This window comes from Bubalus bubalis, chromosome 3, assembly GCF_019923935.1.
Source record: "Bubalus bubalis isolate 160015118507 breed Murrah chromosome 3, NDDB_SH_1, whole genome shotgun sequence".
NCBI classification, from domain to species: Eukaryota; Metazoa; Chordata; class Mammalia; order Artiodactyla; family Bovidae; genus Bubalus; species Bubalus bubalis.
Window position 1 is genome coordinate 124,512,138 of NC_059159.1, and position 15,554 is coordinate 124,527,691.

At 42.0% G+C, this 15,554-nt stretch overlaps 1 protein-coding gene across 2 annotated transcripts in view; it reads left to right on the forward strand.

The window, feature by feature from the left end:
• TDRD7 (tudor domain containing 7) overlaps window positions 1-15,554 on the forward strand; it is a 102,579-nt gene that overhangs the window by 65,821 nt on the left and 21,204 nt on the right. For both annotated transcript variants that reach the window (XM_025281760.3, XM_025281762.3), the window contains 4 exons: window positions 3,815-4,001; window positions 8,125-8,236; window positions 11,397-11,599; window positions 13,725-13,859. In XM_025281760.3, the coding sequence (XP_025137545.3) occupies window positions 3,815-4,001; window positions 8,125-8,236; window positions 11,397-11,599; window positions 13,725-13,859 (637 nt within the window). The remainder of the gene's footprint in view (window positions 1-3,814; window positions 4,002-8,124; window positions 8,237-11,396; window positions 11,600-13,724; window positions 13,860-15,554) is intronic.

Consider the following 15,554-nt stretch of genomic DNA (forward strand, 5'->3'; position numbering starts at 1 on the left):
ACCATTTCTGTCCTTTATTGTGCCCATCTTTGCTTGAAATGTTGTTCCCTTGGTATCTCTAATTTTCTTGAAAGATCTCTAAGCTTTACCATTCTATTGTTTTCCTCTATTTCTTTGCATTGATCACCTAGGGAGGCTTTCTTACCTTTCCTTGCTGTTCTTTGGAACTCTGCATTCAGATGGATATATCTCTTCTACTTTGCCTTTTTCTTCTCTTCTTTTCTCTGCTATTTGTAAGGCCTCCTCAGGCAACCATTTTGCCTTTTTGCATTTCTTCTTCTTGGGGATGGTTTTGATCACCGCCTCCTCTATAATGTTATGAACCTCAGTCCCTGGCTCTTTAGGCACTATATCTGTTAGATCTAATCCCTTGAATCTATTTGTCACTTCCACTGTATAATCATAAGAGATTTGATTTAGGTCGTACCTGAATGGTCTAGTGGTTTCCCCTACTTTCTTCAATTTAAGTCTGAATTTTGCAATAAGGAGTTTGTGATCTGAGCCACAGTCAGATTCTGATCTTGTTTTTTATGACTGTACAGAGCTTCTTAATCCAGCTCAAAGAATATAATCAGTCTGATTTCGGTATTGACCATGTGGTGATGTCCATGTGTAGAATTGTCTCTTGTGTTGTTGGAAGAGGTTGTGTGCTATGACCAGTGCATTCTCTTAGAAAAATGCTGTTAGCCTTTGCCCTGCTTCATTTTGTTCTCCAAGGCCAAGTTTGCTTGTTACCTCAGGTAATTCTTGACCTCCTACTTTTGCATTCTAGTCCTCTATCATGAAAAGGACATCTTTTTTTGGTGTTAGTTCTAGCAGGTCTTGTAGGTCTTCATAGAACTGTTCAACTTCTTCAGCATTACTGATTGGGGCATAGACTTGGAATACTGTGATATTGAATGATTTACCTTGGAAATGAACAGAGATCATTCTCTATGTTCCTTGAGCCTTTTGATATCATTGCCTTGGAGAAGGAATTATTGCCTAAGTGGCTAATGATTACTGAAATTATAAAAAAAACAGTCCAGCTCCAGGCACTTGATGTGGACTTTTGGAGAAAATGTATACTATATAGGAAGTGAAAGACAGTAATTTTCCCTTTCTGACTTGGGATAAACAATAGGAACCAGTAGAGCTGGATCTCCAGAAGGAACAGCCCAAGGTGTGGCTGTGGATAGACAGACTGGGCAAAGGCTGAAGCAGAATAGGGTCCAGGCTCCTTCAACCAAAATGTCCCTTATGGAGTGGGCTCTCACTCCTCCTCAGGGTCATAGATGAGCTGGGAAGACCCAAAGAAAGGCCACAAAGAATTATGGCCAAGTTCTTTAATAAAATATTGCAGCAAAACTATTAAAGCTCTTCTATCTGAACAAACTAAGTCTGATAAAGAAGTGAGAATCAAGTATCTTTGAATGTTAAAACTCAAACATGCTGAAGCTTTGTTGAGGTCTGTTTTATATAGGGGTGGTAAATGTATGGAGCTTGTATTTGAAAGGTGAAGTATGGCCTGAGGATAGAAAGAGCTTGCTGAGGGTTTGGCTTCCCTCTGTGGGTCAGTAATAAATTGAGGTAAAGGAAGGATGTTGAGGAGCATACTGCTAACATTTACCATTTAACATTATAAAGAAAAAAGTCTAAACTGCTTCCTTGGAAGGATCCTTGGGTTTGTGTTACCAATAGTCATTGGGGCTACTTTCAGAGACCAGTCACCCAGCTCTGGACTGGATCAATCATGTGATTTCTTACATTCTTCCCAAGAGTTGGCAGGAATCTGGATCAGTTCTAAGACTTCAGTAGGAGGGTTCCAGTCTATTCCAGGATGATTAGGTCCAGGGTCCTCTGGTTACCTGAATCTGCTTTTTCAGTATGAATTAGAATCCCAGTATCAGCATTCTGTGTGTTCAGCAGGGTGGCAGGCAACCAGCAGGCATGGTAGGTGATATCTACCCTCGGTTATTGGTATCCCCCAACTACCCTGAAGACTTAGCAGATCCAGCAGGCTGAGCCCTCTTCTGTACCCATAACTTTACCCAGGCAGGCAATAGACTCTGGAAACTGGTAGGCTTATAACTCTCAAAGTTACACAGAGGTGCTGTGGCGGGACCCTTAGGTCAAGTATGGGAATCTGTTGTCACCAAGCTCAGAAATTAACTTTGTATAACCTATATTTGTGGCCCACCTAAGTTGGCCTACGTAATTTGGGGTTAATGACCTCATTCTTGCCACCACCGACTATTAAACCAGCTGTAACATTACCTCCCTACCCTGCCCAAGGCATATACCTAGCATCGTTCTCTGCTGGTGGCTGCAGAGAGCAAAAGCTGCCTGCAGAGCTCATGCTGCTTCTCACCACCTTCCTCCTTCCTGGAAGGATCCCATGCTAGGCAAACCACCAAACTACCGCTGGAGCCTAGGCCTCTGCCAGTGGAGCATCCAGGACTCCATTGCTACCAGGAGTCCCCATAAGACTCCAAGTCCCAGGAATTGGGCACTCAGGCAGAGGTGAAGATGTCCTAGGAGACCCCAGAGCCAAGAGTGCAGCCAGTACCTTAATATTTGTAGAGCTCAATAAACAAATGATAGAGTGTGGAGTGAATAATACGCATGTCATATATGGGTTTAAAACAGCCTTTGCCTTTAAAAGAGGCATTATTTCCATTCTGTGTGGGGCTTTTAAAAGCTTCTTTTCTGCTAGTAACAAATAGGTTGACTCTGGTGTTTTCTGCCCTGCTAGTAGTTACCAAGAATACAGGAAGACACTCCTACAGGAATAGTTTGTTAAAGCTCTAATAGGACTGTTTGGGCCCCAAGTAGAAGCTGGAACAGTTCAGAAAGCCCTGTTCTTGTGTCATATCCCCCATCTCCCTGGCCAGGTGACTCGAGTGCTGGTACAGCATAGCTTAAAACTCAAAAGGCTTCATCCCATGGCTGAGATAGCTCCTGTTACAGGAGCCACACTTGATTTGCCAGGTTTTCCATTCTGGAAGGAGGCCTTTGTTGGAATTGTCTCTGAGGACTTAAAGCCAAGGAAACAACAGCCTATTTATGGCAGAAAGGAAAATAGTGAACTGGAACAAGGTGATTGCAGTTGTCAACAGCAGAAAATTATAGAAGGAGGTAGAAGAGTATACTGAAAAAAATTTTTCTTTGGGAAGCGTACAATTTAAAGAGGCATTTATCTAAAACATGTCATCTCTTTAAGGGTATCAGAACTCAGCATTTTGTTGTGATTTGTTCAGTAAGTTGGAGGGAGGAGTTGTCACATGATTTTGTTTATTTTCTAGGGTTTGTTTTTCTCTTGGAGAAGTTAAGTTTCATTGGTTTTTCAGAGCTTGAGGTCCATATGCGCCTTAGTTAAGGCAGAACTATTAACTAGATTCTCTTCTAAGTAATCCACACAGATCTCCAGCAGCCTGAGTCAGAATCTCAGGTTGATTGCTGCTCATCTGGCCCCCTCTGGTGTCTTCCTTTCTACTTTCTCTCTACCCTTACCTTGAGTCTTCTCTCAGCCTAGACCTCCTCTAAAACTCCTTGACTGTTTACTGTTACATCCACGAGGTCACTGTGTTGTTGTTGAACGTTTGCTCTGCTTTGTGATGTGTTAGACTTTGGTCTTGTTTTATGATCCACAGTATTGCATTCTCCTTTTTCAAGATATAAATGTTTACTAAATCCACATTCTCCTCCCTGTTGATGTAAGCAAATCTGAGCCTGGCCCCAAAGATAACAGTAGAAAAACAGAGTAATATTAGTGAATTCCTGTAGCTTTCCTTCTTCCAGCTTGCTTCATCTGTGTTCTTTTCCTTTAATTCAGGTACGTGGGCAAAGACTACTCTGCTGCTCAAGAATTAATGGAAGATGAGATGAAGGAGTACTACAGTAAGAATTCTAAGGTCACCCCAGTCCAGACTGTGCAGATTGGCCAACTGCTGGCTGTAAATGCTGAAGAGGATGCTTGGTTACGAGCACAGGTCATTTCAATGGAAGAGGGCAAGATAAAGGCAAGTATTATGAAGACAAACACATTATTTGTCAAATGAAAATATTGCTTCTAATATGGTATCCTCTAACTGTATTTAGCTTCCTCTGGAAGTTAAAAAGATAATATATGTATACATCAAAAATAATAATAATTATCCCTGTCAGCTTTTAAGTCAGTGATAGTTACATTATCTTAGAGTTTTAGTTTAAACAAAGAAAAAAATTCTTCTCCATTGGAATACCATAACCCATGATATAATTAATCAAGAAAAAAAACAAACCTGTATTCCTGTTCCTCAGGGTTACCTAATGAATACTGATCAGAGCTCTGGGGGCTTCTTATCAAGGTCAGTACTTGGAAATGAGGGAAATCATACAGATTGGAAGAGATGACATTCTCTCCTTTCTTGCACAGCCAACTGAGGGGAACCCCAAATAAGACTTGACCATGCCCCAAGTCTTGCCCTCATGGTCATCTCAGAAAGGTCAGAGGGCTCTCTGACTAGTCTCTTCCATCAGAGGCTCCAGTACTTCCAGACTTGGCCACGTTCATGGTGACCAGCCCCTGCCCTGCTGCCTTTTCCTTCCTTAACCTTAGAAACCCAGAATGAGAACTTGCTCATCAAGGCACAGTTTTGTCTAAACTTTGAAAATCAGGGTTAGCACATCTCAGAACGCGTAGCACTGCAGGGGTGGGCAGTCCAGATGATTAGGACCCCAGTCAGTATGTGGCCCAGTCACTAGTGTCTGTTCAGTGAGAAACCTGAGTGATCTCTGGATGATGGGGAATAACTGTCCTAGATGTTAGCTCAGCCTCAGTCCACTTCCTGACTGTTTCCCTGCCCTTAGGAAGTTCAAAACTTAGCTGCTTGAATGCACAGGGATTGCTTATGAAGAGAAGAACCGTACAAACCCTGATGATATGTTTAGTGTGTTAGGGTTTATAGTAAACACTGCGAAACCTCCACAAGGACATCCCCCAGTCTGAGATCTACAGGGCAAAAATCTCTTGGGCCTCCCTTCCTTCCTTACCTCTGCTTTGGGAATTTAAACTCTGGAGTCAGTTAGACCTGAGTTTGAGTCCCAACTCTGCCACTTCTAGCTGTATGACCTTGGGACTTCTCTGATTCCTTACCTATAAAATCAGACACTATCATCATGCTAGTATCTGCCTGTTATACTTTTCATTCATTGTTTTCCATTGTCTTAGGGAAAGAGACAAGACTGACAAGGCTTGTCCTCAAGAAGCTTTTATGCTAGTAAAAGAAGACAGATAATGAACAAGTATACAGTAAATGAAAAGGCAGGGGAAAGCAGTGAAGGAAATAACCAGGGTGCTGCAATAGAAAATAACTGTGAAGGAAGGGATAGCAGGGAGATGTTATCTGGTTTATTTGTTTCAAAGGTTGTTCCAGTGCCTATGTGGGGCATAGGTTGTAGTGTAGGGCAAAGATCAAAAGTAAGACCAGTTAGTTGGCTGTTGTAGTAACCAGCAGTTGCAACCTGAATTAGGGTGGAAACAGTGAAGACAGAGGTAACAAGACAGACTCAGGATGTGTTTGGAGGTAGAACTGACAGGACACTAATTCATTGGATGTGGAAGAGAAGAAAGGAGAAGGTTCAGGATGGCTGATGAGTTCAAGGCTTGAGCAGCTGGGTGGATGGTCATGCCGTTTATTGAAACTGGGAAGTCAGGGAGAAGAATCAATAATAGGAAAATAAAGAATTTTGTAGGACTATTCATGCATTGGAGAAGGAAATGGCAACCCACTCCAGTGTTCTTGCCTGGAGAATCCCAGGGACGGGGGAGCCTGGTGGGCTGCCGTCTCTGGGGTTGCACAGAATCGGACACGACTGAAGCGACTTAGCAGCAGCAGCAGCATTAGGTTTGAGAATAGCTGTCTGATTTCCTGGATGAGCCTGGAGCTCAGGAAGAAGTCAGGACCGGGGTGGGGGCATCGGCATGTAAGTGCCACTTGAAGCCCTGGGACTGGGTCAGGTCACCTAGAGGAAGAATCACTCATAGAGCAGAGAAGAGGACCCAGAACCAGGCTCTGAAACACTTCAGCATTTAGATGGAGGGCATGAGAGGAGCAAAGGAGACTGTGAGAATGGCCAAAGAATGAGGAAAACCAAGACGACCATGTCATGGGAACCAGAACAGGAAAGTGCCTCTTGGAAGACAGAACAGGAAGCAACCGGCTGTGTCATTGCTTCTGAGAGCTGTGGGCTGGTGTTAGGAATAAAAGGGGTAGCTTGGTGTGTTGTACATAGTAAGCTCTTTAAGACAGCAGTAGTTGTGGCAATCCTGGCCTGATCTTGTTCCCATATCCCCGTGAACCAGACAGAGATCAATTTTACCCCTTACTAGGAGAAACACTAGCTACTCAACAAGTCTTGTTTCTCTTGAATTTTGCTATCCCTAACAGCAAGTATCCATCCCCTCCTTGATTTCCACAGATTTTGGTGAACATGAGAAACAGGAACTGGTGGTCACCCCTCAGGTTGGTGCCAGTTTTACCTGGTCCAGACCACATCCCAGAGGTGTCTGCTGGTTATTACTCAGAAGGCACTGTGAGATCTGTGGCCACTTGAGGGAGCCAGAGAGCTGGGAATGCACTGGATCCCAGCGCACCCAGCGCAAGGCTAGTGAGCCTGCGTGTGCTAATCCCGGGGCTGAAGGGCAGAGGGCTGTGAGAGTCTAGGCGGACATCCATGGGCAAATGTTTTATGAACTACAGCTGACAGGCGAACACATGGTATCGTGATTCCAAAGAATAAAGCAAGAAAAGAAAAGCTTCAGAGTTATAGAAACCCTTTGAAGATTTAGAACAGTATTCTTTTGTCTCTTGCTGCTGGGATTACATTCTGAATTGCCCGGGAATCATGATTTCACATATTATGTTCTATTCTCAGAACACGTTGTCTCCATTTTAGGCCTAGGAAGAGCAGAATCCAAGTTGTGGGTGGTGACTACTATTAAAGGAAACAAAAGCTGTGTGGATCCTGAGGTTTTGGGGAAGGAAATGCAGGTGCTAATTTGGGGTTGGAGAAATTGCTGGCTGCAGTGTGGGGACCTGCCAGGGGTTGAGGCCTCAGGGAGCACTGAGTCAAGATGTGAGCTCTAACAGATGATCCTTTTCAACCTGGAATACACAGCCCCACAGCCCAGTGATCAGGTGGCCAGGGAACAACTTTAGTTTTCTCTCTGTGCTTTTCTTCCTTAGATTCTCTGATGGGGGAGAGTTTTTGTTTTGTATACTTAATACCAGAATCTCAGTACTCAGAAGCTGTGGACTTTATTTTACTGCAGAAAGTAAAACTCTTTGGTATTTCTCTGCCATGCCTTTGCCCTGCTTTGTTTTGTCTTATTTTTGTAATAACTATCATCTGCTTTAATTAGAGAAGCATGCTAAATTTTCAGCACTTACCCTCCTATTCCTAGGTGTCATTCTAAATCAAAGCTTAAGGTCTCTAGATTTTATTTTTCTCCAAAAGGAAAAAGGCTTTGGTTATATAGTCCTTTTCAAATAAAGTTTTATTAATACACTAAACATACTTTCCAGGCGCTCAGTGATCTGTGTTGGTGATGAGAAAGCATCATGCAGGTTTCTGTAAACACAGAACTCTGTCCAGCAGACTTGGGATCTTTTCCTGAGCTGGATGAAAGCCTAACTCAGCTTCCCAGCCCTGAGAAAAAAACGGAATTATCTACTTTTACAGTGTAGGATTTCATGTTATCCAGCTGCAACATCATTGCTGTCATAGACAGCGTCTCAGTTCCTGGAAACATAACAGCTGAGAGCAGGCCATCATAAGTGCTGCTTTGAGGGTACAGAATCTGACAAATACCCCAGTGTGTGGCTCCTCTATAAACAAATAATGGAGAGGTGTAAATCAGAAAAGAAGGAGGTGATGTAGGCATTATGATAGTAGGGCAAGAGTGGAGCAGCCAGGGATGGCAGATCAGATATGTGTGCTGCTGACAAGCTAACAGAAGGCATCGGAGCTCCGCAGTCTTCCCTCTGCTCCCTGTTGGTAAAGGAGTAAACTGAAGCCAATTAAATGCATTGTGAGTTTTTTTTTAAGAAGTAAGGATAAAGAATTTTATTTGAACCTAAACATTGTTTCTGTTATCATTAGGTATGCTACGTTGACTATGGTTTTAGTGAAAATGTTGAAAAGAGCAAAGCATACAGATTGAACCCGAAGTTCTGTTCACTCTCATTCCAAGCTACAAAGTGTAAGCTCGCAGGTAAAAAGAAACTTTTTTAAAAGAGCTCTCCACTTTGGTGTGTATTATCATTGTACCTTGGGGTAGTTAAGTCCTAAAGCATACTAAGTATTTCCAGGTGTTAAATGTGTTATTTCTTGAAAGGTATAAGTAAATTCATGTTTAATGTTCTCTCTATAGGATATGATCATTATAAAAATGTTATAATGTTTTTATATATTTTTGTTACATTATACATAACATATGGGCTTCCCTCATAGCTCAGTTGGTAAAGAATCTGCCTGCAATGAAGGAGACCTGGGTTCAATTCCTGGGTTGGGAAGATCCCCTGGAGAAGGAAGTGGCAACCCACTCCAGTATTCTTGCCCAGAGAATCCCATGGACAGAGGAGCCTAGCAGGCTATAGTCCATGGGGTCGCAAAGAGTTGGACACGACTTAGCGACTAAACCACCATTCAAACCACCACCATACATAACATATAGCATATTTAGTGTTATTATTCGGAAATCTACTGGACATCTGAAAGGGTTAGGTGGTTGTTGCCCTAACTGCCCTAGCAGCAGCTACTCGAGGCCCTGTATCATGGGATTTGGTCAGTTTAAATTGTGTCATTCAACCTATTGTGAAGTGACTCCCAGCCTTCCTACTGAGATAGACTCTGTTCAGTTCAGTTCAGTTCAGTCACTCAGTTGTGTCTGACTCTTTGCAACCCCATGAATCGCAGCATGCCAGGCCTCCCTGTCCATCACCAACTCCCGGAGTTCACTCAGACTCACATCCATCGAATCAATGATGCCATCCAGCCATCTCATCCTCTGTCGTCCCCTTCTCCTCCTGCCCCCAATCCCTCCCAGTATCAGAGTCTTTTCCAATGAGTGAACTCTTTGCATGAGGTGGCCAAAGTACTGGAGTTTAAGCTTTAGCATCATTCCTTCCAAAGAACACCCAGGACTGATCTCCTTCAGAATGGACTGGTTGGATCTCCTTGCTGTCCAAGGGACTCTGAAGAGTGGAAAAGGTCAGTTTTCATTCCAATCCCAAAGAAAGGCAATGCCAAAGAATGCTCAAACTACCGCACAATTGCACTCATCTCACACGCTGGTAAAGTAATGCTCAAAATTCTCCAAGCCAGGCTTCAGCAATACGTGAACTGTGAACTTCTGGATGTTCAAGCTGGTTTTAGAAAAGGCAGAGGAACCAGAGATCAAATTGCCAACATCTGCTGGATCATGGAAAAAGTAAGAGAGTTCCAGAAAAACATCTATTTCTGCTTTATTGACTATGCCAAAGCCTTTGACTGTGTGGATCACAATAAACTGGAAAATTCTTCAAGAGATGGGCATACCAGACCACCTGATCTGCCTCTTGAGAAACCTATGTGCAGGTCAGGAAGCAAGAGTTAGAACTGGACATGGAACAACAGACTGGTTCCAAATAGGAAAAGGAGTATGTCAAGGCTGTATATTGCCACCCTGCTTACTTAACATATATACAGAGTACATCATGAGAAAAGCTGGTCTGGAAGAAGCACAAGCTGGAATCAAGATTGCCAGGAGAAATATCAATAACCTCAGATATGCAGATAGACTCTGTAGGTACTGCTTATTACCATGGAGCACCCTCTCGTGCACTCAAGCACGAGCCTGGCTGTAGGTCACGGTCAGTCTCTGGCACTGTCAAGTATTACTGCTCTTTTTTTTTCCTCCTCGAGGAGGCATAGAGAAATGCATGTGTGTGAGGATAATGTGTTGGGATGGCCTAAAAGTATGAGAGACAAATGTTAATGTTGTGGAAAGGCATGGAAATATGTGTGCATCATGCAGGAGAGCTGGAGTTAGATTCAGAAAATGATCTAAATTGTTTTCATGAAAATTAGACCTGTGAAGAAATACCTCCTCCCAGCAGGGCTAAGTCTCTGTGTCAGAGGAGCAAGATTCAGCTCTGTTTGTGAGATATATCCTGAGTAACTATAAAATCTTGTGACAAACCTGTGGAAGTTGGTTTTGAAAAGAACATACCAGGAGTACAGGTAAAGATTTGGGATGCTGAAATGAAAGGTTTAATAGAAGCTTAGTGATGGAGAAGGCAGTGTCACCCCACTCCAGTACTCTTGCCTGGAAAATCCTATGGACAGAGGAGCCTGGTAGCCTGCAGTCCATGGGGTCGTTAGGAGTCAGACACGACTGAGCGACTTCACTTTCACTTTTCACTTTCATGCATTGGAGAAGGAAATGGCAACCCACTCCAGTGTTCTTTCCTGGAGAATCCCAGGGACGGGGGAGCCTGGTGGGCTGCCATCTCTGGGGTCGCACAGAGTCGGACACGACTGAAGCGACTTAGCAGCAGCAGCAGCAGCAGCTATGGAAAACAGGATAAGAACAAGAGAAAGGTATGTCATAAGGAATCTGTGAACTTTTGCTTATGGATTTAAAGGGGGAAAACATAGACATTGCAGTACCATTGGGGAAGTGATGCCCTAGTTTAATTAGATTAATAGATTAACTTTGAGTGGGCATATATATGATCTATGAAATTACAATTTTCTAAGAATAAAGAATAATTAGACTATGATAAAATTCAACTAATACCCATATTACATTAAACAATATTTAATCTTTCTTTCATAAATCAGGAAGTCCTTTGGTATTCTCAGTGCCATCATGGTGTACTTGAAAAGAAAGGGAGGGGGGAGGCTATCTAAATTTTCAATAAATGCATGTTTGTGAAAGAAATAATTGTGTATACTTACTTAGAAACTGAAAAAAAAAAACACCAAGGTTATACTTTTAGGAAGAATGTTACAAATCCATGACTATAAGACATAATTGGTTGCTAATTTTTTATATGCATTAGTCTCTTTGTTTTAAATATGTGCTTGTATATAAAGTGAAGGCTATTTCTCCTAATGTAGAAATTCAGATTGATCATCAACTTCTCTTCTTGCTGTTAGATTGCCTGCAGCTAGTGTAATCATTCAAAAAGACTTTCACATTATAATGAATATTTTTAAACCTAAGGCTGGATACTACAAAGAAGTTTGTAAAACAAAGCTTCCCTATAAAGTTTAAGAATTTTGTAGTAGATTCATAATTGTAATAAGTAGCCAGAATGAATATAATCAGTGTTTCTTAAAATGTTTCTTCTAATTAAATAGAAATTTAAATATTCAATATTTTTCAGGGTTGGAAGTTCTAAGTGATGATCCTGACTTAGTGAAAGTGGTGGAATCTTTAACTTGTGGGAAGATCTTTGCAGTGGAAATACTTGAAAAAACGGACATTCCACTGGTTGTTCTGTATGATACCTCAGGAGAAGATGACATCAACATCAATGCTACCTGCTTAAAGGCCATATGTGACAAGTCACTAGAGGTTCACCTTCAGGTACCGCCATGACCCCTGTTGTCTGTTCACACATATCACAGGAAAGAAATTCACCAGAATAGAATGCAGTAAATTTTAGGCTAACATTAGATAGAGACAGAATACATAGTATTGAGAAAAAAAGATAGAGGGGAGTTAAAAGTAGGGGGAAATGCCAAACCATAAATAGTAATTATTAAGAATTGGATTTTTATTTTATTTTCAAGTTCCTACAAAGAGCATTAAGAATTGGATTTTTATTTTATTTCTGAGTTCCTACAAAGAGCATATATTAATTTTATATGAAATTATTTTGCAAATATAAGGGAAGATAATTCAAAAGAAGGGAAAATTAGATCAGTGAAGATGTTAATTGAATTGCTAGCTTTTACATTTTTAAAATGTGAAGAACATAGATGTCTGTAGGAAAGGACACCTTTAAATAAATTATGGAGCAGCCACTCTAAAGAATAGGATTAGGTGTTAAAAATGATTATTTTAGAAACTTCATAACAACATTGGGAAAGTATTGTTTTAATAATTATCAATAGAACAACAGTGAATTGCCTTCATACTTCATATTATGATTTGACTAAAAGTGGCTAAAATTAAACCTTTTCTGTTTTTTAAAGTTACTGAAATTCACGTGGGCCATTGGCAAGGATTAGAAAGTAGACTAATAATGGGATTGATCTTTTGAGAGTTGTTTATTTTCATTTCTGTTAATATTGCAAAAATATTTATATAATAATTCTTTTTCTAAATGAATGGGACTAAGATCTTGGCATCCAGTCCCTTCCATGGCAAATAGATGGGGAAAAAGTGAAAACAGTGACAGACATTATTTTCTTGAGCTCCAAAATCACTGCAAATGGCAGCCGCAGCCACAAAATTAAAAGACGCTTGCTCCATGGAAGAAAAGCCGTGACAAAGCTAGTGTTAGTTTTTCAGTCATGTCTGACTCTTTGCGACCTCAAGGACTGTAGCCTGCCATGCTCCTCTGTCCATGGGATTCTCCAGGCAAGAATACTGGAGTGGGTTGCCATGCCCTTCTCCAGGGGATCTTCCTGACCCAGAGATTGAACCTGGGTCTCCCTCATTGCAACTAGATACTTTACTGTCTGAGCCACTAGGCTAGTCTCAAATCTAGACAGTGTGTTGAAAAACAGACATCGCTTTGCTGACAAAGCTCTGTATAGTCAAAGCTGTGGTATTTTCCAGTAATCATGTACAGATGTGAGAGTTGGACCATAAAGAAGGCTGAAAGTGAAAATCGCTCAGTCGTGTCTGACTCTTTGCAACCCCATGGACTATACAGTCAATGGAATTCTCTAGGCCAGAATACTGGAGAGGGTAGCCTTTCCCTTCTCCAGGGGATCTTCCCAACTTAGGGATCAAACCCAGGTCTCCCACACTGCAGGCAGATTGTTTACCAGCTGAGCCACAGGGGAAGCCCAAAGAAGGCTGAGTGCCAAAGAATTGATGCTTTTGAATTGTGGTGCCAGAGAAGACTCTCAAGAATCCATTGGACAGTAAGGAGTTCAGACCAATCAATCATAAAGGAAATCAACTCTGAATAGTCACTGGAAGGACTGATGCTGAAACTCCAATACTTTGGCCACCTGCTGCAAAGAGCTGACTCATTGGAAAAGACCCTGATGCTGGGAAAGATTGTGGGCAGGAGAAGGGGATTACAGGGGATGAGATAGTTGGATGGCATCATTAACTCAGTGGACATGAGTTTGAGCAAACTCCAGGAGATGGTGAAGGACAGGGAAGCTTAGCATGCTGCAGTGCATGGGGTCACAAAGAGTCAGATACAACTTAGTAGCTGAACAACAACAAAATTAATGGGGAGAAGATAAACCAGAGTTAAAGATATTCTTAGCCTATTAGGGGAAAGTGGTAATAATATAATATATGCAAAATGTCTACTCTGTGCCTGATACAACTGAGAGCAGATACTCCTTTTGAAAGAGAGATAGCCAAACTAGTTTTTCACATTTGCATTATGAATTTCATTCTATCCTATCTGTCCTGCTTGCTTCAAAAATTGTAAAATGCAGAGACTTTCAGTGAACTACCCCTTTGGTAGGTAAGCGCTGCACTCTGTTCTCAAGCATGCTTGGTGTGTCCTTTGTTCCAGGTTGATGCCATGTACACTAATGTCAGAGTGACTAACATTTGCTCCGACGGCACACTCTACTGCCAGGTGCCTTGTAAGGGTCTGAACAAGCTCAACGACCTTCTGCATAAGATAGAGGAATACTTCCACTGTAAGGTATGGCTGAGCAGCATCTATTTCCAAGATGAGTCCTAGCATTGCAATCAAGAGGAGTCACTAAATTGTATTCTTGTAGTAAGCTTTGAACAGTTTAAGGTAGAATCTCTAAAATAGAGGGTAAGATCGCCAGACTTCAGAATTTGAAACAGAACCCCTCCCTGGTTTCTGCAGGGTAGAATGAGGATAATAAGACTGAGTATCCACAGGGCCTGGCTCATAGAAAGTGCTCAGTGACGGGTCGAGGTGCAGTTGAGGAGCCTGCAGTGCAGCTGCCTGTGACTGTCGTCTTGTGCAGCTGGCTCCTCTGCCTGAACAAAGACAGAACCATGGAATTTACAAGGAGAATAAAACTTACAAGGAATCATTCCCCAAGCTCTTTATGGTCCCTGAGAGAACCTGTACCCTGGTAAATGTGGTTCTACAGTTATACTTATTAATAATCTCTTACCGCCTGTAATGCAGAAGACTTGGGTTCGATCCCTGGGTTGGGAAGATCCCCTGGAGAAGGGAAAGGCTACCCACTCCAGTATTCTGGCCTAGAGAATTCCGTGGACTGTATAGTCCATGGGGTCGCAAAGAGTCGGACATGCCTGAGCCACTTTCACTTTCACTCTTAGTTTGCCCTTTAATTCTAGTATCATTTTCTCTGAATCAAGATCTATAGAGGTTTTAAGTTCCTAAAGGGATTTCCTTACCTCCATTAGGACATTGTAGTCGTAATCCACAATATGCTGTGGTTTCCAAATGACTAAACTCCTGTGCCCCTTCAACTCTGACCCCCTTACCCTGGAAGTGAACGCTTCTCTCTAACCTACAGAGCACCCCAAGGGCCTCACAGCACTTTTACGCAGCATTGTTTCAGCTGTTTGGACGTTTGTTTGCTTTAGTAGAGTGTAGGCTTCCTGAGGGCAGAGACTGAACCTCCCCAGGTTCTGGTAAGTACCTAATTCATTTAGGTACTGTAGTACGTTACCTAGTGTCTTACATAAAATCAGTATTCCAAAATATTTGCTGAATTGGAATAAACTTGTGTTCAGACTACAGCCTAGAATCAAGACATTAGATCTGTAACTTTACCTCTTTCTCCATTGCAGATGTCTTAGAGGTATCTCAGGAGCATTACTTAAGTTTGATTTGCTAATCTATCCAGGAGAAATCTGAGACCCCAGAGGGTGGACTGTAGTTACTCATTTACATGCGTGTGCTTATTATCTATAGTGATGAAAAGCACCCTTGATAGTTCTTAGTGCCCTGGGAACTCAAGTGGAGGGAGACATTGCCTTTGGGGAGAGTAGAAACATTTACCTTGAAGGAAAGAACCAATGGCAGGTCCCCAGCTTCAAGCTACAGAGAGGAGGAGGATGAAGATACTGAACTGGCACTGATATCCACATTTGTGTTGATAACATTTCTTTTGTTTTGGAATTAAATCTTTTCTTTGAATCTGAATGTTAACAGAAGAGAAGAGGAGGTCTAATGGACAGCTAACCTAACCACCTCCCTCTCATCCAGGCTGTTCTTTTTATCAGATTCATCCTCCTCCTTTGTGTTTAACTGATGGTGCCAGAGCCTGGATGAATCATCCTGACCTCCATGCTATCATTTTTAGACGTGTTAACAGGGCTGATTTATGATCCATGTGCAAGGAAGGAGAGTAGAAACATTCACTCTAAAGGAAAGAGTAGACGGCTG